General features: G+C 44.8%; 1 protein-coding gene across 1 annotated transcript in view; it reads right to left on the bottom strand.

The window, feature by feature from the left end:
• The window catches only part of Dscam2 (Down syndrome cell adhesion molecule 2), an 81,135-nt gene that overhangs the window by 26,397 nt on the left and 32,049 nt on the right, over window positions 1-22,689 (bottom strand). The window contains 4 exon segments of the mRNA XM_070665423.1: window positions 1,518-1,635; window positions 1,737-1,883; window positions 4,863-5,027; window positions 7,721-8,071. Of these exon segments, the coding sequence (XP_070521524.1) occupies window positions 1,518-1,635; window positions 1,737-1,883; window positions 4,863-5,027; window positions 7,721-8,071 (781 nt within the window).

Below are 22,689 nucleotides of genomic sequence, written 5' to 3' on the forward strand. Positions count from 1 at the left end.
GTGAACCAAGCCGCGAGAATCGCGACAGTTAAGATGGCGATACGTCGCGTCGCGGAACGGTCGGTGTCGTCATCGGACGAGAAAGAGATCGCGATCACCGGAGCGAGTTCGTCGGGAGTGCGCGCACCGTCAATTTCGCAACGTTCGTCAACGGCGGGACACCGGAAGACTCGTCGCGAAAGTTGAAGAGCGAGACAAGAGTTGGATTTCACGCGAGCAAGACAAGTCAAGCGGGCGACGACAATGGTGACGCGTTGTGGCGCGCAAGAATCTTGAGTAGCGACAATCGCGATGGCTCAGATGGCAGCACGTCGCGACACGGAACATCAGCATACGGATCGCGAATCGTTGGCATGGAACAAGAGGAATCCCGCTCGATCGGCAGGGTGAGTTCGTCGGGAGTTCGCGCATCGTCAATTTCGCAACGTTCTTTAATGGAGGGATTCCGGAGAGCTTGCCGCGGAAGCTGGAAGGCGACGTTTCGCCCCGCGAACGGGATGGGCGAGCAAGCGGCGATACGTCGAGGTGTCGCAGCGCCGCGAGACAAGCTTCATTAATACCGTCGCGAAACGGGAGTGCCGAAAGCGCAATTTCAATTCACCGTGTGCGCGCAGGATAACTGCGTAATTAGCCCCCGGGAGTGAACGCGCGGCCGCTGGGAGCGACAATCCCGGCCTATTGCGCTAATTAGCGATCGTAATTAGGTACAATTATCCGGTCGACTCGCGGTTCGAGTGAGGGAGTGAGGGAGTGCACAAGTGAACGAAGAAGAAAGGGAACGATGGGGCGATGGAGCGAACAAAAGCGACGGAGACGGTCTTCGAAATTATGGAGGTCGACAACGAGGACGATGGAAACGCCAATCCTGGGATGCGGAGAGCTGCGAAGGCGATCAGTAAGGTAAGATTCCATCTTTGTAATTATTTATGTGAATGCCATTCGCGCGTTTTGCTCGCATTTCCGGCCTCGCCCGCATTGCGTTTCTTTGACGATCGTTTAGGGTTATTGGGCTTTTTATACAGCGAGAGCTCGTGTTTCTTAGTACGACTTATGACGTAGCGATGGGGTGGCGATCGCACTCATCGCGTAATGCGATGGGGAACTAAGGCCGCTACCGGTTAGTCGACCAACGTTGCATATGTGATCAGCAGCTGATCGTGCGGTAGCTTCTCGGCGTTTCTTAACTGACTTATCTCTTCGCGCGCGAGTTTCTCGGCGCGCCTAAGCGCGTAGTATTCTACTGAAACGGTGAACAGATGTCGCAGATGTTTTTTTCTCTTTTTCTTTGCTTTCTTTTTTTTTCTTCTTTTTTTAAATATTTTTTTAAGCGCAATAATACAAAAAGCACTGATAAACATCGAATTAAAACTATCACTTTTTAGCGATTCGAGGACAGAGAAAATATTTCTTTTTTTTGTAATATTTTTTGACGTACTTTACCGAATAGATTTTCTTACTAAAAAAAAAAAATTTTTTTAATCAAGTCGAGTTATTTTCGAGTTTTCGCGAACACTTACCGATACTCGGGTGACGGGCAGGCCTGCGCCACGCAGACTAACGACGTCGATTCGTCCTGGGCGACGTGAACGACGCCGGAGTTTTCGAGTATCACGGGAGGCATTACGCCTCTGTGATCTGTGAAGCAGAGAAGGCAGAAAACTCGTCGCGTTACAAACAGCGTTTCCAACGGGGCGCGGTAGTTTCCTTCAAAAGTTATCGGCATAACCGAGACTCACCTGCTATCCTAATGTTGGCCATAGAGCTAACGACCACTTGTCTCGTGAGACGGTGCATCGTGCGGCATCTGTAGCCGTTCAGCTGGTCGCTGAACTCGAGGCTGTGCACTAGAAGCTCTCCCGTGGGAAGCAGGTGGAACTTGCCGTCTATAAAACGATCGAAAGCACCGTGAAATGTCAAACGTATCGAAAGACGTCGCGCGGTATACAATATGTCCCAGAAAACTAGTACAGGACCAAAGGCACCGCTTACGTCGACTTTTTTTTTTATAGCCCCGTATCTGGTCTTGAAAATTTCAGAAGGTGACGTGGCAGGCTGTCCGTTTTTTTTTTTCCATTTTCCATTTTTATTTTTGCTACTGAAAATAGAACTCGTAATTTGCCGTCAATCGACTAGAACCTTTTCGGATTCAGGAAACGACTTGTACAGGTCGATCACTGGGCTGTTAGTTTGCTCCGCGCTTTTTTTCGTCTTGTATTATGCAACGGGATATTTGCTCCCCGGCGATCGATCGCGAAACTCGCGAGCCCAAAACAACATTCCGATAGAGTTCCGTTTGCCGTGCATGAATAATACACGACTTCCTAATCCCGTCGTATTATTCATATTGAATGCGCGACGGCAATAATTGGGATCAACGTTTCCCGATAAACCGTTGCCGGTTATCTTTAACGACCGCGATAACGCCACGCCCTGCTGGGGTTACGATATTTTCGGGGCACGGCCACACTCGGCTGCACGATAATTACGCTAATTCCGCGGCTACACCCTTGTCCGATCTACGTGACGCGAGAACGCTTCTCCCGGCTCTCTCTCTCTCTCTCCCTCTCCGTTGTACGAACCGAACTTGGAAGGAAGGCTTCCTTAGATAAGCCCGGCCACAACGTTTAACGGCCACAATTATCCTAAACACTTGCGAAAGCCTGCCCCAGAAACTTAAACCTTTTCGGGATCTACTTTACGTGACTGCTGCTTCGTATGCTACTAACGTCGCCCACATAGAGAATGGTGGGTAATGTACTTGATAAATATTAAAATTATTCCACCTTTTGATATGCAAAATAGATACGAGTTTAAATTCGCGCTGTCGCGAGGGAACGTTCCTTTTCATTTCCGTTTCATTAAAAATATTGATTAGTAATTTAATCATAGGTTTAATGACGACGGCATGAAAAAGAATTTTTCATAATAAAATATTTTAATAAAAAAGAAAAAAGAAATAAAATAGAAATTGATATTTTATACCAAATTCGCGAAATCTCGAGTGAGATGAAATAAAAATTCTGTCTTTTTTAAATTTTTGATGAATATTTGTGATTGTAGAGAATTGAAAAATTTAAATTTAACGAGTTTAATGAAGATTGAAGCGAAGGAACGTCCGATTCGTGACAATTTCTCACGGGATTTGATATTGAAATATATGTTAATCTCGTGACGAAGACGTTCTTGTAATAGCGGAAATATTTCGGGAGAGGATAGATATTGGGCACGATAGTTCCTCTTTTACGAGCGCGTATAATACGCATACACTTACATGGCTGAGTGATCTCGCTCGTGAGACATTAGTGCAGCTAAGAGCGGCAGCTAGCGATAAGGCAGCCTTCTGAATAGATTGTCCGCTAAGTCAGGTGGACCGAGTAGTCTATGTAGTTTAGGTATTACATTCGACGGACCAGAGCCTATAGCCGGGTGCGCAGTTCCGTTCGCGATAGATGCGACACGCGTATGTAGGTATATACCGTACATGAGCCGGGCACCATGTACATACATGCGGCGTATTACGTTCGACCTGATACCCGCAGCTCGCGATAACGGGTGCCACGTGAAAAAAAAAAAAAAAAAAAAAACATTCTCCGTACAATATAAGACTATTAAGTGTGAATATCGTAACGTTAAAACCTCCCGCGATTACCGGTGTCGGTTTAAAGTGCCTCGCGGACCGCGCAACGCTTTCACGAGCGAGAAAAATTTACGTCCACGTGCGATATAAACGCTCGGATAATAACGCAGCTTTTGTCGTAACCCGGGGAGTATTCTTAGCGAGCGACCGCTAATCACGGCTCGCTAATCAAATCGCGGCGCGCGAAATGTTTAATTATGTGCAACGCTTCCATCTCGCGCTCTTGTACGCAATTTTCTGCGGACTGTATAGCGCTCGCGGCAAATCTGATTAATCTCTGCGAGCTACTAATGAACCCGACAATCCCGACTCGCGCATCCCCGCGAGTTGCGGAAGGAGACGCCGCATTATTGTGGATATTAAATTTCATCGCGGGCGTCCGCAGCGGATATTAAATTTTAGTTTTCGTAGGCGATGGCCGTGGTTTAAGTTTTGGCGCAGCACCGTGTACCAGTAACTGCAGTGAATCACCTCGTATTGTCGCTCTGCCAGGGTCATTCTTTTTTTTTTTCCGCCCTCCGTTGCCACCGAGCTATTACATCCGCGAAAATCCGTCCGAGACGGTTCGTAGGTTCGCGTAACCAAGTCTTTCTAGCCACGGAAACTTGGATTAACGAAATTATTTAAAGGGGTAATTACGATAATAAACTATCAAGGGAAAAAATAAAAATAGGAACGAAATATAAAATAATATAATTATATTAAATTAATGTAATATAATTTAATTTTATGTAAACGCATCGCTAACGCTCATAATAATGAGATGTAAAGAGAGAAAACTTTAATTCAATGCGACATGGACAATTAGGGAGGAATTACTTATATGTCTAAATACTACGCTCTTCGTATTAATTATGTTAAAAGTTGCTACAAGTTTTCGTTGAAAAGCCCCAACGTGGCGGAATCACGCATCTCGTGCACGCGGAATATGAAATAATTGCGGCACGTGTTTCCTATTGTTTCACCTTCCCGGCGCGACTTAATCCTGAACGTATACTTCTCCGCGAAACCGGCGAAAATTTATTTTCTCATGAATAATAATTTCTTTCCGTGCGAGATGATTTACGCCGCCAGGCAAATCTTTTTGGGATGTAAAAAGTTACGCATCCTGCAATTGGAACCTCGATTAGCCTTATACGTCGCGACGTACGTAGAATTCTCTTGTTTTGATGGTGGAAGAAATTGTGCCCGCTTGCACGTAGATTTTTTTTTTTTCTGCATTTACCTCCTTGTAGCGAGGGATATATGTAGGACGAAGGTTCGTGCAGCCAGGATACGACGCGCACCAAATCTTTGACGTAGCTCGGTATGATGCAGCGTAATATTGCGGTGCATCCCCTCGATGCGCCCCCCGTCACCTCCACTTCAACTTTGTATGCCTGAGCCACCACTGCAAACAGCAATAAAATCTCACATAAAGCCATATGTTCCAGCAATCTTGTACAAATTGTAATACAATAGCTCACTTAGCAATTTTATTTGCATATATAATTTTTTTCTTTCGGAAAAGAAAAGGCATATAAAAAATTAATATTCTATAAAAAGGAAAAAAAAGTATTTTAGTATTCCGCGCGATTTTTAATTATTTCATATTTAAGATGATTCTAAATTAGTTTAAATTATATACTGGATTAAATCAGTTTTTTAAGAGGAGAAAATCGCGATTGCATCTCATTTTTCGTGTTTGCTTATCTCGTACCCCGTTTTTTTTTTCTTGTTTTTTTAAAGGACGAACTACTCGCGCACTGTAAAAAAATTACAAGTCGTCATTATGTCGGTGTGTAACGAAACAGCAAGCGGTGAATCTCGCGTCTGTGTCTCTAATTGCCGCCGTAATGAAAAAGCGATCGCAGTTACTCCAACAGTCTCGCTTTCAATTACACCGTCGGCGTCTTGAAAGCGACGTTGCTTTGTACGCGGGTGTGTACGACACTATGTATATGTACACGGAGTGTCGCACACGTCGTTATGTCGTAACCGTCGGGTGAATCTCGACGTCGGGGGTGCGTCGAGGCGTGAGGCGTCGCGAGCGCGTAACGAACGGTCCCCTCTCCTTCCTCCTTCCTCTTTCGTCCGGCGTCGCTTTCTCGCGCGCGAGAGATACACCGTACACTCGTCCGGAGATTTTATTTACGTGGAAATTCCAAGGGCGACGGCCAGCCCCGGCACCGACGGCGCGGTCTGACAGGCCGACGTCGTGACGCCACGACGCGGAGGCTAAAGCCCTGGCTACATCGCCCCGAGTTTCTTTCCCGCGTCTCTTCCCCGTCCTCTCGAAGCTCTCGAATCGCGCCAAGACCCCTGTCTCGTGTTTTTCTATCTCTCAGTTTCTTGATTTTTATCTCTTGCGTTACCCCACCTTTCTCGCGTCTCTCGCGACTCGCGTGAGAAATGTCGCGTGCGATTACGATACTACCGCTAAAAAGTGTTGTTAAAAAGAAAAAAGTATTTTTTTTTTTTTTTTGCAAAGAGGATCGATCAGCAGGTTCTATCTTGATAAAAAATTATGCTACGTTTCTTGGATAATTTTTATTTTATTTTATTTTATTAAAGTTCTGATTGCAACTAATTTTTCGCACGTGTGCGACGACTTAGATTCTTCTCCGAGATTCCCCATAATCGAACTTTAATTTCACTCTTTCGAAATTATCGCAAACGCGTTCGTAACTTTCGCCGCAAAATCACTCGCGTAAAGCACGTCCGCTTCATCGAGCACGCGCGAAAAGAAATTTCTTCCGTTAAATCGAAAGCGTGGAAGAGAGAGAAAGAACTGAAAGTAAAGTTTTAATTAACGGTCACACGTCCAGGGCAGAACTTTATGGCCGCGAGGGGGTTAGTAGTTGAAAATCCTGAAAGCGCGCCGGGTCGACCTCGCAGCTGCCACGGATTTGCATTCAGATTGCATTTTTTTAAAGAGGTAATTACACTGCGCGACCAGAAGGGAACCTACGTGCATCTCATCTGCATCGGCGCTCGACGTGAACCTTGTTCGGTTCTAACGCCTGTTTCACCCTGATCCTCTTTTGCAATTGACATTTTTTTTCCCCCATACAAGCAATTGGATTGCATTGCATATGCGTTTGAAAATGATCGTTTAGAAACGTGCCTTTTTACGATGTCTTTAACGGAACACGGCTACGAGAGACTTGCTCTTGATCGGTGAAAATAATTGCACGGAATCGCCCTTCGGCGACGTTCTCTGAATAATCACGGGAGATATACTTATGCAGATTCAAAGAATTTTAGTGAGTCTCGAATCCGCATTCTTTTTTGATATTTTAAACAAGAAATGCGATAATCGCGTAAATCACCTGATCGTGAGAAGAGACAATTAAAATTTTGTAAATTAATTAATTTTCGCAACTGTTCGAATGCGATCGTCAAATATTTCTTAAACAAATAGAGATGAGTCGTGCGGGTGCAGCTGAATTCCTTTACACAAAGCCATTGTGAGGTTTTGCGGTTTTCCCAATTGCGTTTGGACGTACACAACGTTAGCGTTCGTATCCCGATTACGACCCGTGTAAAACCCGCGTATCCGCGATTCCGCGTTTTATCGCACGCGAGAGGCGCGCAGCCCACGCACCCGTCGCAATTACTATTGACTCGCGCCAAATATCCGCGGCATTCGCGTAATCCGCTTAATAGACTTTTCCAATGGTCCTGTGCGCGGCAGCCGCGGGCAAAACTCTAATATGACAGCCGTCCGTTACGCGCTTGCCGTTCCTTAATTAAAGGACGCCTCGGTAAATAACCGCTGTAATTGCGCGAGCCCTCACGATATACATAAAGCGATAAAACCGTCCGCGACATTTTTGATGATAATAGGATTTGCACAATAAATAGGATTTAAAAAAGACTCGACGGTGCAATTTGCCTCATGGAGTTTACCAATTCTAGTCCCCGATTTATAATACACGTATATGCGCTTTATTTTGTGCATTTTTGTACGTAATTAAACTTTTACAAATACTTACGAATTAATTGCAAATTATAATTGTACACGGTGCTCGTTAATATTTTACGGAGTTTGAAAATTCTATATCACGAGTATTTAATTTTTTACGTATATAGTTCGTTTACCTGCTCTAACTTGTACATCGCGACTGAGCACCCGGCCGACGGTGTTGCTCGCCACGCATCTGTACGCGGCGCTATGAACATCCTGCCGATAGGCCGCGGCCGGAAATGGCAGGAGCACCAGAGTACCGTTTCTAAGCACTCTTCGCACGCCCGACACATCGTTCACCGGATGTCCGTCCGCGGTGGACCAGTCGATGTTGGGCGGCGGACTTCCGGAAGCCGTGCAGTCCAGCCAGGCGCCACTGGAGTTCGAGAATTCGATTCTCGACGGTGGTTCCAACACGAAGCTGGGTCCGCGTAGGTGCGCGTCAAAGCCGTGCCCGCCTGCGGACGTTACTATAGCAGCTGCACCTGCACAGAAAGACATTTTTTTTTTTTTTTTTTTTTTTTTTTTTTTTTTTTTTTTTTTTTAACAAAGACATGCCCGCGACATAAAATAAAAATTCAACAAATCTTAGAAGAAACTTTCGCAAATCTATACGTTATAAATATATATTAATATGAGTCTACCGATTCGTCTAGACACGCAGTATACAGATAGAAACGTCGATCACTCTTTAGTCAAAATGCATAGATTCAGCGCGACATAATAAATATTAATTGATAGACACGTGTCGCGTCGGAGTGATTAGCATTAGAAACGCGCAAGAGCGAGGGATATGTCGCATTGACGGCCAGTCGTATTAGGTGGAAAATAGTTTGACAAGTTCCAAAGTGGATTAATCGACACGCTTAGTACGGCCTCCGCGTCTCCCAGACGAGAGCGGTGCCGTCGCGGTGATGCAACTAATACGCCGGGCAAGTTATTCTCTTCGGAGTGGTGCGCGCGCGAGACAACCACTTCTCGGCGTAAACGCTTTGATCGAGGGCGTGAAAGCACGAGTCAGCAACTACCTACTTGCCGGCTCTTGTATCGTTAGCGCAGTTAATAACTCCCCCACTCGCAGGCCTCATCCCTCGTGTCAATGTTACAGTGAAATTTGCGAGCCATGGGAGCCGCGATAAATTTCAGGTAGCTCTCCCCGCTTAGCCTACGTAGCCCCGTGCTAAAACTTAACTCTCCACTGTTATTATTATATGCAGCAACACCGCCAACAGGGTCATCCCACCTGAGCGTTTCTTTTAGGGAACGCTATCATTCACGCTCCCTCGAACATATCAGTTTTCTTCCCAACTTCTCATTTATTTACACGTATAAATTTTACGGTCAATATTTGACGCTGCGTATACCAGCTCGTTAAGTAAAATAATAATTTTTGATAATTACGTACTTAGGATTTTATTATAAGATTGTTCAATCGCAAGAGAAACGCTTCTCTAAATGATTGATTTAATCACGAACCTTTTGTTTTTTTTTTATGCGAATCCATATTGCCGTTTTTTTCAAATGTGTCATTTGCGATTTAAATGAAAGCTGGAAAAAGTCAAGTGAGACAGCTAATAGCGCTGATTTACGATGTTCGAGAGATCGCGGATCTTTCGGCTGAATAAATGAAACGGTGCCTTCCCCCTTCCTTTATTTCGTCGCGATATTGCGAGGTGTTTTGGGCACGTTGTTTGCGACAGGGCGCGGGAATCGGGAAAACGCGAAACTCATAACGACATTCGCGCGGGTAGCCCGACGTAACTCGTTTATAACTACGTTCGAGAGGGAAATGCACGCTCGTTTCGGCTGAATTTCGTAATGCCGTCGCGCGCGCGTTGCACGCGTGCGGCATACAAAACACGAAGTATGCAAATCCTCGGTGTGCACGAGCGAGAGAGAGAATTGAAATTCTCCATCGTAGTGTCCGGCAATTATGCTCGCCGTCACACCAGTCGGTTTCCGGAATTGTCTGTCTCTCGATGTGTGTGTCTGTATGTCTCTCTCTCTCTCTCTCTCTAGTTCGCGTGCGCGCGTGCTACTTAATTACTAATTCCGGGCGAGTATTACACCGGCGTTCTCGAGCGGAATTTCGTGTGTTGCTTCGCCCGAGCGACGTCGCGCCGATTTCCGAAGGCATCGGCATCAGTCGCCTTAATTGGCAGAAAATTAATTACACGTTATATTCGTATCGTTTTTAACGTCGTTGACCGAAAATTCGAATGGACGAGCTGTATTAATTGAACTGTCATCCATCGGTGATTTTTCCAACACGCGAATCAATTTTAGCTTCGCGACACACGTATATGCATAATATGTATTTATATTATATATTGTGTATATATGTTAAAAAGAAATTTTTTTTGCGAAATAAAATATTTTATCGGGATCTTTTCACGGTTATCCGAATCAGCCTCCAGTATTGATTTTTGTGTTTGTCACGATTTCGCGGCGGTTTTTCGAGATACCTACAAATGTCGCTGCACGGTTTATTTGCGCGGATCGGGTTCGCGTCAACATCCCTATCTTTTATGACGCACCCTCGAGAAGATTTACCTATCGACGTGGAAAATCGAAAAGCCGAAGGAGACGGACCAGGCTGAGCATGGGAAATGCCGGCAAGATTGAACATGCCGGTCGGTGCTCAAAGTGACTGGCCGTCACAAGAGCATGCGTTTAAAGCGACGGAGACGGACGGACAGAGCTGAACAGCGAATAGGAGGTATAACGGAAGTCGGATACATGAGTGGATGATGAGATAGAGAACGAAATACTGAGTGGTAGAGCGAGGGAAAGCGAGAGAGACAGAGAGAGAGAGAGAGAGAGAGAGAGAAGGGTACGCAGGTGTCGGTGGGTAATAGCGTCCTATTACCATAACGCTTGGCTAAGCCGACTAATCGGTTCCGTTTATGCCGACCGGCAAATTATTATTAATCGCATTGCGCTCGCGGATTACCGTTTATATGCGTCTATGGCACGGTGGCATTTGCACTTCGCGCTGAGCGTCGCATGAGCTTTTAACGTCGCGTATCTACACGTACATGTCTGATCTTTCGCTAAATTATACACATACACATTGACAGAAACGCTAGAATACGTTTAAAATTTTAATCTTGGGAATATTACGTAACAAAGAGCAATATCCAGCCTTGGACGGTATCCAAATCTTTTTCTCGCAAACGCGATCATTAAGCGTTTTATTTCGTCGTTTATATTAACGTGTTATTAAGACCGAAGATTATATTTTGATACGCCGTTTTAATTGCGTTATATGAATATAATTAAATTAATATATAACATTATACGAATTATTACGATTCAATTATCACAAAAACAATTGATGCATAAAATAGATGTTCTGTTAAATGCATATTTATTTTTATAATGATACAATATAATTATACATATATTTTTTTTTTATTATAAGGTTATAATGCCATTATAATTATTATATATAAATCGAAGCTCGCAGAAACTCTAATGGACAAAAGTAACTTCTTTAGTTAGATTTTTTCTTTATATCGTTGAAAAAACACGAGATCTATTCAGATAGCAGAAATGTCAAAATTTTTGTTTCTCGAGGATTCTTTTGTGGTCTCGGGTCAGATTCCAAAGTCCGAACAAAGGCGGAAATTTTATCATTCGCCTGGACCTTGCATTCTGGAAGCATTCGAATCGGTGGCTCGGATTCGGTAAAAGGAGCTCATGCTACAAACCAGGAATCAATAGGCGGAACAAACTGTGTAGATGGGTAGAGGTCTTCGGTAAGATTGAATTTGCAGACTCTGCTTCTCCGAGTTTCTCGACGAGGGGCGAATCTCGTAGAAAAGGTGGAGGGCAACGTCGGAGGGGCACGATAAGAGTCCCGAGTCTCGCGACGGCGTTTCCTCCACTCAGGAACCTTCGTGTTCTCCTCGTTCGTTCTTTCTCTCTTCGCCACTTGAAAGAGCTCCCGATGTTTGCTCAACCCATCAAGACGGCAATTATTTGATCCGGCTAGTGAAATGTATCCGTCGAATCTTCTCCTCTTCGCAATAGTTTTCCTTCCGTTCCGTTAGTATTTCAGGATGATTCGTCGCAACTTAATTCAATGTTTATTTTTTTTTTTTTTTTGGAAACTTCTAAATTTTTTTTTGTCAAAAATAATTTTTATTTCTTCGATTTTAGAATTATTTACTCATTAAAATAAAATTCCATAAAGCATATAGAGATGGTTTAACTATAAAGATAAATTAAAGTAACAAATAAAAAAAATTTATAAATAATGTAATTAATAGAAATTCTCATGTTCGAATATTGCTGTTTATCGTCGTTAACAAAATTCTTGACGTATTAGAAAAATGTAAAAGACTCTTAACGGAAAAGATCTAACAGACTGCGCAACTTCTCGTCAGAAACGTAACGGGCTAAAGACGACATCGATACCCGCGGAAAGTCGATAGAATCGGTGATAGTTGGCGATACAACGGGGAGGGAGGAAAGGGGAAAGGATGAAGAAGCATATCGGGCGAACGAGTCGTTTTGCGAGCCACTTACTCCCGTGCAAGTCGCAGTCGAAGATGGCAACAAGTTGAGAAAGTTGTTTAGACGCCTCGAAACGAGACGGAGATCGCCTCTCTGAAAAACTATGGCCGTGCAGGGACACACGGGCAATTTTCCAGTTCGTGCGGAAAGTTTTCGCGGCGGGCAACAAGTTGGGAAAGTTCGGCCGTGGATGGCGTTCCCTCGAGGGAACGCTTCCGCGGGCCATTTCAAAAACTGTCGAACGACTAATCTCCCTGGCTTCTAGCAAGAGAACGCGGGGCGGAACTCGGTACGGTGCACCGACGCGGAGTCTGCAACTTTTGCGTGAATACGTCGCGAAGAAGTTCCGGATCGCGCGGATAAACGAGTTAGATGGAGCGTCGGACAGGCGGCGTCTTTAAGGTTCATCTCGTAGGACTATTTTTTCTCATATTTTATAACGGTATGTCGCGCGCTCTTATCTCAAAGAAAGATCCATCTTAGCGGGATACCTTGCGTATTTCTTCGAGGGAAAATGCGAGGGATATATATTTATGTATGTTTCTATTATACGTATCACTTCTACGTTTTACGTGGACATTTTTCCATTTCTCTATGCCATATTTATTTGACATTCGCAAAACGCAACGTTCGTTCGTTTCCCTTCTCGCGTCTATTCGCGAACTTACCTGACCATCGCATATTACATATTATTTAGTTCCGTATAAATTATCAAGGTGCATTCTTCGCCCACATTTGCTTCGTATTATTTTATTCACGTTGCAATTTACGTCCCAGTAGTTTCTTCAACTGTATCGTTCCGTACATTCTTTTTTTTTTTTTTTTTTTTATCTTCTCGATACACGCGAACGAGAAGTAAAGTTGTAATACGTCGTCAACAACGATACAGTATTGTTCGCGGGGTTTCTCAGTTGCATTTTTGCTGCGAGGCTGCGGGGAAGGCTCCCGCGCGATCCTGCGCGAGGGGGAGGTTGGAGGAGAGAACGGCTCTCCCGGGGATGGTGTCGACTTCGCGAAGGCGTTGGTCCTTTCAATTTCGCGAATAGAAGACGGGCGACGAAGAGAGAGACGGGTGGAGTGATTGTTGGAAATATGAGAGAAACTTTCAACCTCTCGCGCAGCAAGCAAGCTCTAGCAACTCCGCCTCCCTCGCCGTTAAGGCGAGCTCGCTTTTTCCACTATCGCTCCTCTTTCTCCTTTTTCTTTTTCCTCCCTCCCTCCTTCTTGTCTTCCGGCTCGCATGTAGTCTTTGCAAGTGCTTCGCAACGTAACCTCTTCGCCATTCTAAAGCGTCCAAAGAGAGCCCGCTCGCGCGCAGTCGAGTTTTTGGAACAAAAATGCGCTTTTCTCCCGCGGCTCTTCTCGCCCAACTCGGTTCGGCTTTCTATTTTTCTCTTCCTTTTCGTTCGCCAAAATTCATTTCACGGCATTCTTTTCCCGTGTCTTTTTGCCCGTACCCTGCGGATAGTCGAGTATTCATCAGGCCGACCTTCTTTTACCGCGGCGGAAAAATCATGAAGTTATCGTTCGTTTGTCGATTTCTCGTGTTAAAATTGAATTTATATCAAGAGAAAGCAAACACAAATTTGTTTTAAAGTGCGATTGCCTTGAGATATCAAGAAACTGATTTTTGAAACTTGAATATGAGCAGAAGAATATTTTCCCTCATTTTTTTTTTTTATTATCCCTTTAGGCATTTTAATAAGTTATATCCGTAGATGTATTTTGCAACAAACTTTTGCTCGTATTTTTCAACCTCTCTTTCGTGAAACACATTTTAAGCGAAATCAGGAATTAGCAAATTACAAATGGCACTTTTACCGAGAATCGGGAGTAAATCCGGGATTCTGTTTGGATCAGGGAGATGGATGGAAAAAATGCGAGGCACGTTTCACGCTTGCAGAAGGTTCGTCGGCGAGAGGGAGAAGTCCGTACACGTTCTCTCCGTTTTTTTATCCTATGTCGATGCGCCGGTCGCGAGAGTGTCGGTGGTAATGCCGCGAGAGGAGACAGGGAGGAGGGAGGGTCGAACGCGGCGGGACCGGGACAGGTGCAAGGATATACGCCCGTCGGGAACAATGAGCGCAATCAATGCTGCACGGCACCCCTTCGCACGTCAATCAAACGGCCGGCAAGTACGCGCCACTACCCCATTGGCCCCGATTGCCTTTTGTCACCCTTTAGTGTCCGCTACAGCCACTACAGAGGCTAGGGAAGGGAAAAGCTGTAGCGAGGGAGGAATGCACTAGGAAGTACAGGGATGAAACGGAAGCGAGTGAATCCAGCGGCGAGGAAAGGAGGGATGTTGCGAAAGGGCGCGCAAAGAGAAGAGAAATGCGCCGCGTTGCATACCGAATGTGGCAAATTCCTGCCGAATACTCTTGCAGTTGTGACACGTGCATTGTGGAAGAGAGAGAGAGAGCGAGCGAGAGGGGAAACGAGATCGGTGCGCGACCCAATTTCGGGGGCTCGCCAATCCTCGCACCTCGCCTATTGTCCATGTCGCATGTCCGTCTCGTGTCCCGTCCATCGCGTCGGCCGAACCTCGAAATTGCATACACGCGGGCGAGCGTGGGCACGTACGGGACGTATTGCATGCCGACTTCGAGATACTCGTGCGAGGCGATCAATGATCTCTACGTGATAGCGACGCGAGCAGGGACCAAGTAGGTTCGAAGTGAGAAACGTCTGTTAATTGTTAGTACCGATATCTCGTATTTTTTTGCATATCACAATGAGTATATATGAGCGGGTATTCCGAGGCTTTTATCTAAGTTAAACTTTTATTCTATTTAAATTCAAAGGAGAAGGTACGAACCGCAGTCAATTCGTCGGTTATTATTTTTAAATGCGGTGTTTTAGTCGTCGGGGGAGAAATTTCGTTACGTTAATTCTTACAAACGGAAGTACCGCACAGCGTCGCGCGAAAGGTTTTAATAAATGATAATTGTAATTATCGCGATTGTAGTTAGACTAGGTTGATTAGGCACTTAATCGCGGAATTAATAAATTCGACAGTCTCGTTGATAAATTAGTGTTTTCGATATTTTGACATTCGCCAATAAAAAAAAGAAAAAAAAAATTATACCGGTAGCATCTCCGACATTAGCACTGCATAATGATGCATGGCTAACGAGAGATGTAAGCCGACACCCGCATTGTGCAATGATTCTAAATTGGACGTAGGGCCCCTTCGGATCATTACTGCAGAATCTGGTATGTGATCAATAACGAAGTATAATTATTATACCACAGCAACACAACCGCGGTTCGTGTTACTCGGCACAAACATGCTGTGTCCGGCTTCAAACAGGGCAGTGCTGGCGTTTCGCTGCCACAGCATGCGGGTGTTTGGACAAACGTGCGGACGCATAATCTGCCTTTCGTGTTTACGAATTGAATCTATCAATAGCGCTAATAATGAATATAGCTCGCGACAATAAAATCGTAAAAATCCTACCTTTTTACTCTAATTCGTCTAATTTCTATCTAAAAATAAAAAAAAAAAAATTAATCTAAATATTAACATCTTAAACAATTTATTTGCGAAAAGTACTCGTCGTAATTCGCAGGTTTCGTTGACTCCTTTTTTTTTTCTGACTACTTGACGTAACGTTTAATTTCTCTCGAACGCGGAGAACGGAAGCACTGTGATTAATATACTAGCTTTTAGATTATGAACGCTACATGGCCGCTACATGAATGAAACTAGACACAATTGTCAAGCCGGATTATTAAAGCGGCAACTGTACTGCGCGTAATGCAACTAAGCGTTGCTGGATGCCGAATATCCGCGCGGCTTTAAACCGCCCTGTGAGGATTGCCACTAGGCGCCACCATCAGTCCGGCTTTTTCGCATGCACCTTTAAACGCGACCCGACGCTTTCGCGTGCATTGAGTTAGTGAGATAGATTCTGCCTCGCTAAGTTTATCGCTTTCGGCGACTCGAGGACTCTCTGTGCTCGTCGTGAGATATTACAAGGGGAACTTACGTTCGCGCGGAGGACTATCGGTGGAGAGCAAGGTGGACTAAAGCAGGCAGGATACGAGAGGACACCGATGATTTCCCAGGGGGTCGCGTCTACCTCCTCATCCTCCATCGTCAACGTCGTTCTCCTGATGCTATTTCTTCCCCCCTTCTTCCTTATTCCCTTCCCCCCCCCTCGAGCGTATCTTATATCTTAGGCAGCGCAGTCGTTATTCCTTCTCCCGTTCCCTCGACCTCGTCAACGCGTTTCATTAGTCTACGTGAATTTCAATACTCGCTCAACAAAAGCTCGGGGGCAAAACGAGGGAACGAGAGGGAGATGGAGGTTTCTTGTTGAGAACACTGCAACGTTGCTGTTCCGTTAAAAGCACATTCTCCATCGTGTATTATTAAATCGTAACATAGTATTCGATATACGTATAAATATGTAAAATATATTATTGTAATATTGAACGTTGTCTTCGCGGTTACGATTATTAGAAATATGTGTAATAAATCTATGTTAAATGTAGAAAATTTTTATATTTCCGTACGAAATATCTTAGAATCGTGTTAGAAACGCGCTAAGTAACGCGCCCCTTCCCCCGGGGTTTTAAGGAAAGCGGTTGTTACGTGACGTCCTTTTCCCTCGCGAGCTTCCGCTCACGTAGGCGGAATAAATTCGAAAGGTTACGAGTAGGAGCGAGAGGTATTTTATACGACGCATAAAATTGCGACCGATGTCGTCAATTTGTTTTTCGCCTAACTCTTTCCGGTCTCCCTCTAACCCCTTCTCGTTTTCTTTCTCTCCTTTCCCTTTCTTTCTCGCGGCGCTTTTTAGCTTCGGAACTTGCGGGTTTTATGACGCCTCGGACGAAAAACGTTTCTCTGCCTGTCGCTGTCCTCCGTCGTTTTTCTCGGGGAAAACCTCTCTGTCGCACCTGCGAAAGTCTTATCTCGAAGTTGCAGGCGGATCTCAGGTACAACGCGTCTTGGGGGGGTGTTCTCTCGGGACCACCCCCGCTCCTCGTTCCCTCCGCCCGTTTGGGAGATATGCAATACACTATGCAATACCGTACGTTTCGAGGAAACTTCTAAACAGGTTTTCGCCTGCATTTTGCACGTATTCTTGGTGATTCGGGCGCGCGGGTGCGCGCCCAGATGATTGTGTCGAACAAAACACGCGCTACGTATGCACGCGTGCTCCGTCCATCCGATTTTATATGATATTTTTCTCAGTTATTTTTATTTACGCAAAAGTAGCCCGTACCCGTCGACATTATTGTGAAATGAAAAATAAGTCGTAAGGATATTTTACTACGATATTAAACCGTTTTATACGCGTCGCATTCTGGCGTATAAATATCGATGTGCTCTTTGCACTGTGTAAATAATACGTAATAAAAACGATACATTTAGTTACTTTCAACAACGCGTATTTTTTACTTTCTCGTGACGTTGTACTTTAACACGAGGTTCGATATTACGTTAATTTTTTATTAAAAAAAATTTTAATGAAAAAAAAGAAAGGGAATTTGAGTTGAAAAAATAGCAATGACAAATGTGAATGGTGTATTAAATTTCTCTTGTCAACTTTTTTTAATTGTACCGCGCGGCTTATATCCCGCGGGTCGCATCTCTTATTTTTTACGTGCAGCGTGATGCTAAACGATACCCTCTTTGTAATTCCATCCAGCGCGATTCAATTATTTACACGTCTGAACGAACGTGAACGGTCTGCGCCACGATCTACCACGACATATGTATATTCAATGTATTTTCGTCCGTCGGTTTTGCGCGCCCGTTCAACCGCTAAAAACCACCACCGACGGGAATTCGATAGAAGGAGAGACGTATTACAGGTCGGCGTGAATCTCAAGATATAGGTCACTGTCTCCGAAACGCGCGCCCGGCTGTATCAATTTCGTCCGGTGTTTGCCGCGCGCCATTACTTTTGCACAACTGTATCGCCATTACTTTCGCATATCGTATACCGGCTCGCATAACGTATGCACCGTTGCAAAAGGGATTGGAGCGAGGGAGAGAAAATCCCGAACATTACCATGCACGCCGCTCGGGTTTGCGAATTTTCTTTTATCTGGATATTTCAGTGAGCCGCGTTTGCCCGGAAGATTCGCAGGAGAAAACCCCGTTCCGCTCTTTGAACCGCCTTTTTTTTATCAAATCACATGTCTGCTCGTTTTCCTTCGACTAAAGCGAGGCCCGGTCACTACTACTCTATTGAGCAGCTTCCTTCTACGCCATTACATTCTCGGTTCACTCTCTCGCACCCTCTACATGTATTACACCTGCATAGCCGCTTATCTCGAAACTCCAGGCGCACCTAACATGAATTTCATCCTCCCTCCTTTCACCTTGTGTCTCACTCTCTCTCTATCTGTGTCTCCGTCTCTCTTTATCTTTCCTCCGTCCCGTTCTCTCGTGAAATTTCTTGGAGCGTAGACGTAAATTCGTAAACTAATCGTTTGTGCGAATTCGAGTTAACATAGATAACGTGCAAAAGTATTTCGATAACAATTGGATAAGGTCTTGCGAGTAGAAAGAGTAGACTTAATAAAATTTGATATACATTTATTGCATAAATAATATGTTATTACAATGGTGCAAGTATAAAAATGTAATATTTCACGATAAGAAGAATGGGAATGTCACAAAAATTGTCTCGATACGCGTTTCGTTGGCATTACATTTTTAATTCTAATCGCGATTAAACTGGATTTATTTATGTTACACTCGGCCGACGGTTCCCTCTATTTTTCGGTAGATACGTGCGCTATAAATTTTCGAGGGGAAAATAGAAGTGCGATTACATCGTCGTTTTGCTCGCTCTGTATCACAATTGATATCACGATAGATAGAGACAAACACGTGCTCGGGCGCGTTAGAGTTAGTTTCGCGTAGATGACCCAGTGCGATAACTTCCCTTTAACGACGTCTGCGCTCAGTAATAAGGCGTCGGATATGGGGATATTGACACGGCTCGTAGTTTTCTTATTTCTCGGTTATCGGTTCTTGCGAGACAGCGTTTGTTCCTCGTTGCCGTTTAATGTTATTTTACGATGACCATCTTTAGAATCTATAACCAGAATATTCTCGAAGAGCGTATATCACGCTGTCTTTTTATACTTTTTTTTTTTTTTTTTTTTTTTTTTACGTTAGGCTCTCGCGTAACGCCCCAATATTGATCGGCGGAGTTAGAAGGAAAGTCATAAGCGCGTTTTACGCGAGCATAACGACGACGCGGGCAAGTTCGTATTACAGAGTTACGAGTCTGATGGACAGGACGGGATAAAAGTTTATACCGGGCCAATTGAATTGGCGTGTGTGCTCCGGAAGTGTGCGTCGGTGGAGATAGGCAGTGAGACACGGGAAGTGACAGTACCCAGGGCCCGTCCACCCGCGTTATTTGTAACGTGAAACAGGACGACACATCGCGAGAATGTTTCTCGTGAAAATATGTCGCGCGAATTTTTCGCGTGCTATGATTTTTACCTTTTTCCGCCCGGATCCTGACGGGGAAATATTATTTTTTAGGGAGATTGAGACGGGGGAGGAAGGGAGGGGAAACACCATTTTTTTTTCCGCGCGAAAGAATCCCCACCGACGTGAAATATTTTTGCGTCCTCGTATAGCCGCGCGAGGGTGGTACGCGAATGAATGTTATTAATATCAACGCCGCTGTACCGTTGTGATTCAATGTCCAAGTTGGTAAAAACCACTCGGACCACCGCGCAACTATTCCGTCGATTCGCGCAATGATTCTACTCCTTACACTTTAGCAGTTCTCTGGAACTCGCGGGAGAGCATATTTTCATTAATCTCTGGGATATATGAGCCGCTGTAGCGTCGGTTCGATGTATCGGCGTGACCGCCGGAATTTCAGTTCATCGAAAGCGACCCGGATATTCGCCGAATGATTACGAAACTCCGGTAACACCCCTATGGCATAGTGCAGGCAGCGTATCGCTTCGGCGTGAATTCTCGGCTAAAACTCTCGCACGAAGTTTCTCTCGTTTCTGATATTCCCGTTCTTTTCTCATACATTTACGTTAGATCTAATAAGCGCGAGTTCCTATTAAAAAAAATTGGTGTAACGCCTGATTTAATCGAAAATCGATTTTATTATTGATTTTAAGGTTCGGTTTAATTTTAATATTTATTAATTATAATTTATTATAATAATTATAATTAATTATAATTAATATATTCAGGCAAAAACGGTCTCCGCGATTTTTTAACCACTAGCGATGATAATCGTCGGTAGCGACGGTAGGGGGGGGAATGATGGGTGGGGATGGGTGATGAGGGGGATGACGAAGGGACCCTAGCGCGCCGAAATCAGAGCGCTCTATCGATCGCCTGATCGCGAACGATCTACGCGACCCGTTGCTCAGTCGATGAGATACGCCGGCCACGTGTTGAGAGCATCCGGTTTCGAAACGGATATCGAGATATTTTGCGCGTGTTCTTCTCACGAATTATCAACGTGTACCTGTGTCTCGCCTCGTCTTGAAGTCCTATGAACCGCAGAGTCTCGCACAGGATACCGTCGTTGTACATCTACCTACGTTCGACCGGACACGTAAAGGTGAATCGTCTCGCTTTTTACTTCGCCACGATAACTTTGCGTACGTATAGTCAGGCGACGATACGTGAGCTGTATCATTCGCGATCGGAATCTTGTGGTAACTTAACTCTAGATCGAATTTGAGAACGTGAGATCTGCACCTTGCCCGTCTTCGTCGCGGCCGAGATTCTCGTTTCGTTTCATTTAAAGTATCGGGCAGAGCAGCTCCAGGGAGCACGGGGAAGGGGGATGGGTGCTCGCTAGCGGCAGTCAGCCGGACTCGTTCTCCTAAGTATTGCGTAGGTTCGGGAGTCAACGAGCGTGGGCGCGGGGAGCGCGGCGAGCAGGGGGGACGGTGCGAGCTAGCTGTGCTAGCGCTGGAATGTGCGACCGGTCGCCCGCAACCAAAACACGCGCGCGGTACGGTAAACAATACGCGCTCAATAAGACATCGAACAAAACCTTGAACAGAACAGAATATTCATTGCAACTTTTTTGTTTCAGATAATATTCTACCATCGAAGGAGGACCGACCCGACATCCCGTAGACATCCTGAGAGGAGGAGGAGGCCCAGGAAGGGTATCCTGCCCCGGCGGAGCAACCCATGGGTATATATCAATTTTTTTCTTTGGATTTTTAATAACGTTTTTTAATTTTTTTATTAAATTAAATTTTATATCTACTAAATAATTGTTTTATTTTTTTGTTTCAGGTCAAGAGAAACTCCGCTGCGTCGCATCGCTCAGTGTCGCACGCCGATTCGAAATTATACGAACTGCAGCCGGTTCGTCGGTCGTTCGGGGCTGCCGATAGTTACCGGGCGTTTTTTTTACGATTCTCTTTAATGCGGGAGTGTCGAAAAATTTGTTAAGTAATTTTCGCGATTGTAACTTCACCCGGGCGCGTTCGCGAGTTACTTGTGCGCGGAAGGATGGCTCGTCACGTCCCATCTGAGAGGAGGAGCAGGCCCGGGACGGGCATCTTGCATCGGCGGAGCAACTTTTAGGTGAGAATTAATTCTCTTTTAAAATTTGTTATTTTATTAACTTTTTTTTTATTTTATTTTTATTAAAGATTAAATATATGCGCGTAATTTTTTTTGTTTCTTTAAACGTTAACTATTTTTAGCACGTCTATATTAATATTTAATTTTATGTTACAGTCACCAGCAGAACTGCAACTCCGCTGAGTTCAGAGAGATTGGTAAGTCGCATTACTTTTTTTTGTAGTTGATTGTAATTGGGTCTCTTGAACCGGGAACACACCGTCGATAATCAATTAATTATAATGACGCGCAAGACCTTTCGACAAATAGCGCACGCGATGCGTGCGAATGGTTTGCTCTAATATATATAAAAATAAATCTTATACGTATATCGATAGCGCAATAACGATATTAAACGTAGTAATTCCGAATGAAAAGTACTGAATGCTTTCTGCAGCGGCCTAACTTAAATTGCTAATATGCACTTATTTATCCTTGTTGCGAATCTTCTTGGAGAATATATTATCCGTCTTTCTCTTTCTCGCGTCTTTTCCGCGAGCGAGAAGCGTAGGCGAAGGGAAGAAGTGTAGTAAACTAGAACTTCATCGGCGTAACGATAATGGGGCGCGACGACGCCGGAGGAAAACAATATGTAAATCGTTCGGTGCATCCCAATCAAAGTCGGAATCCGCGGTGCGCCGGCGAGCTTCCGCGCCTGCCTAACGACGCAATCTAAATTCCGAAGGCTTGTCTCGAAGTACGCTAGGGTACATATATATATACATATATATACATATATATCGTCGACTAGATAGAGAAAATCCGTTGTCGCGGTGCGCCGAGAGGAACGAAAAAAGACGAGGGGTCGGGAGGAAATGATTTCCAGGCGGACTTCGAGTCGCATCGGGATGAAATGCATGCCGTTTCGGTCCGTCTGCAGCAAGACTGCGCTAACTTCGACGAACGACAGTGTCTTTTTGGTCTGCGCCGTTGTGACGCGAGCTTTCTCCTCCTCTCTCCCGCGTCCGCTCGAATGAGAAT

This window comes from Cardiocondyla obscurior, linkage group LG13, assembly GCF_019399895.1.
Source record: "Cardiocondyla obscurior isolate alpha-2009 linkage group LG13, Cobs3.1, whole genome shotgun sequence".
NCBI classification, from domain to species: Eukaryota; Metazoa; Arthropoda; class Insecta; order Hymenoptera; family Formicidae; genus Cardiocondyla; species Cardiocondyla obscurior.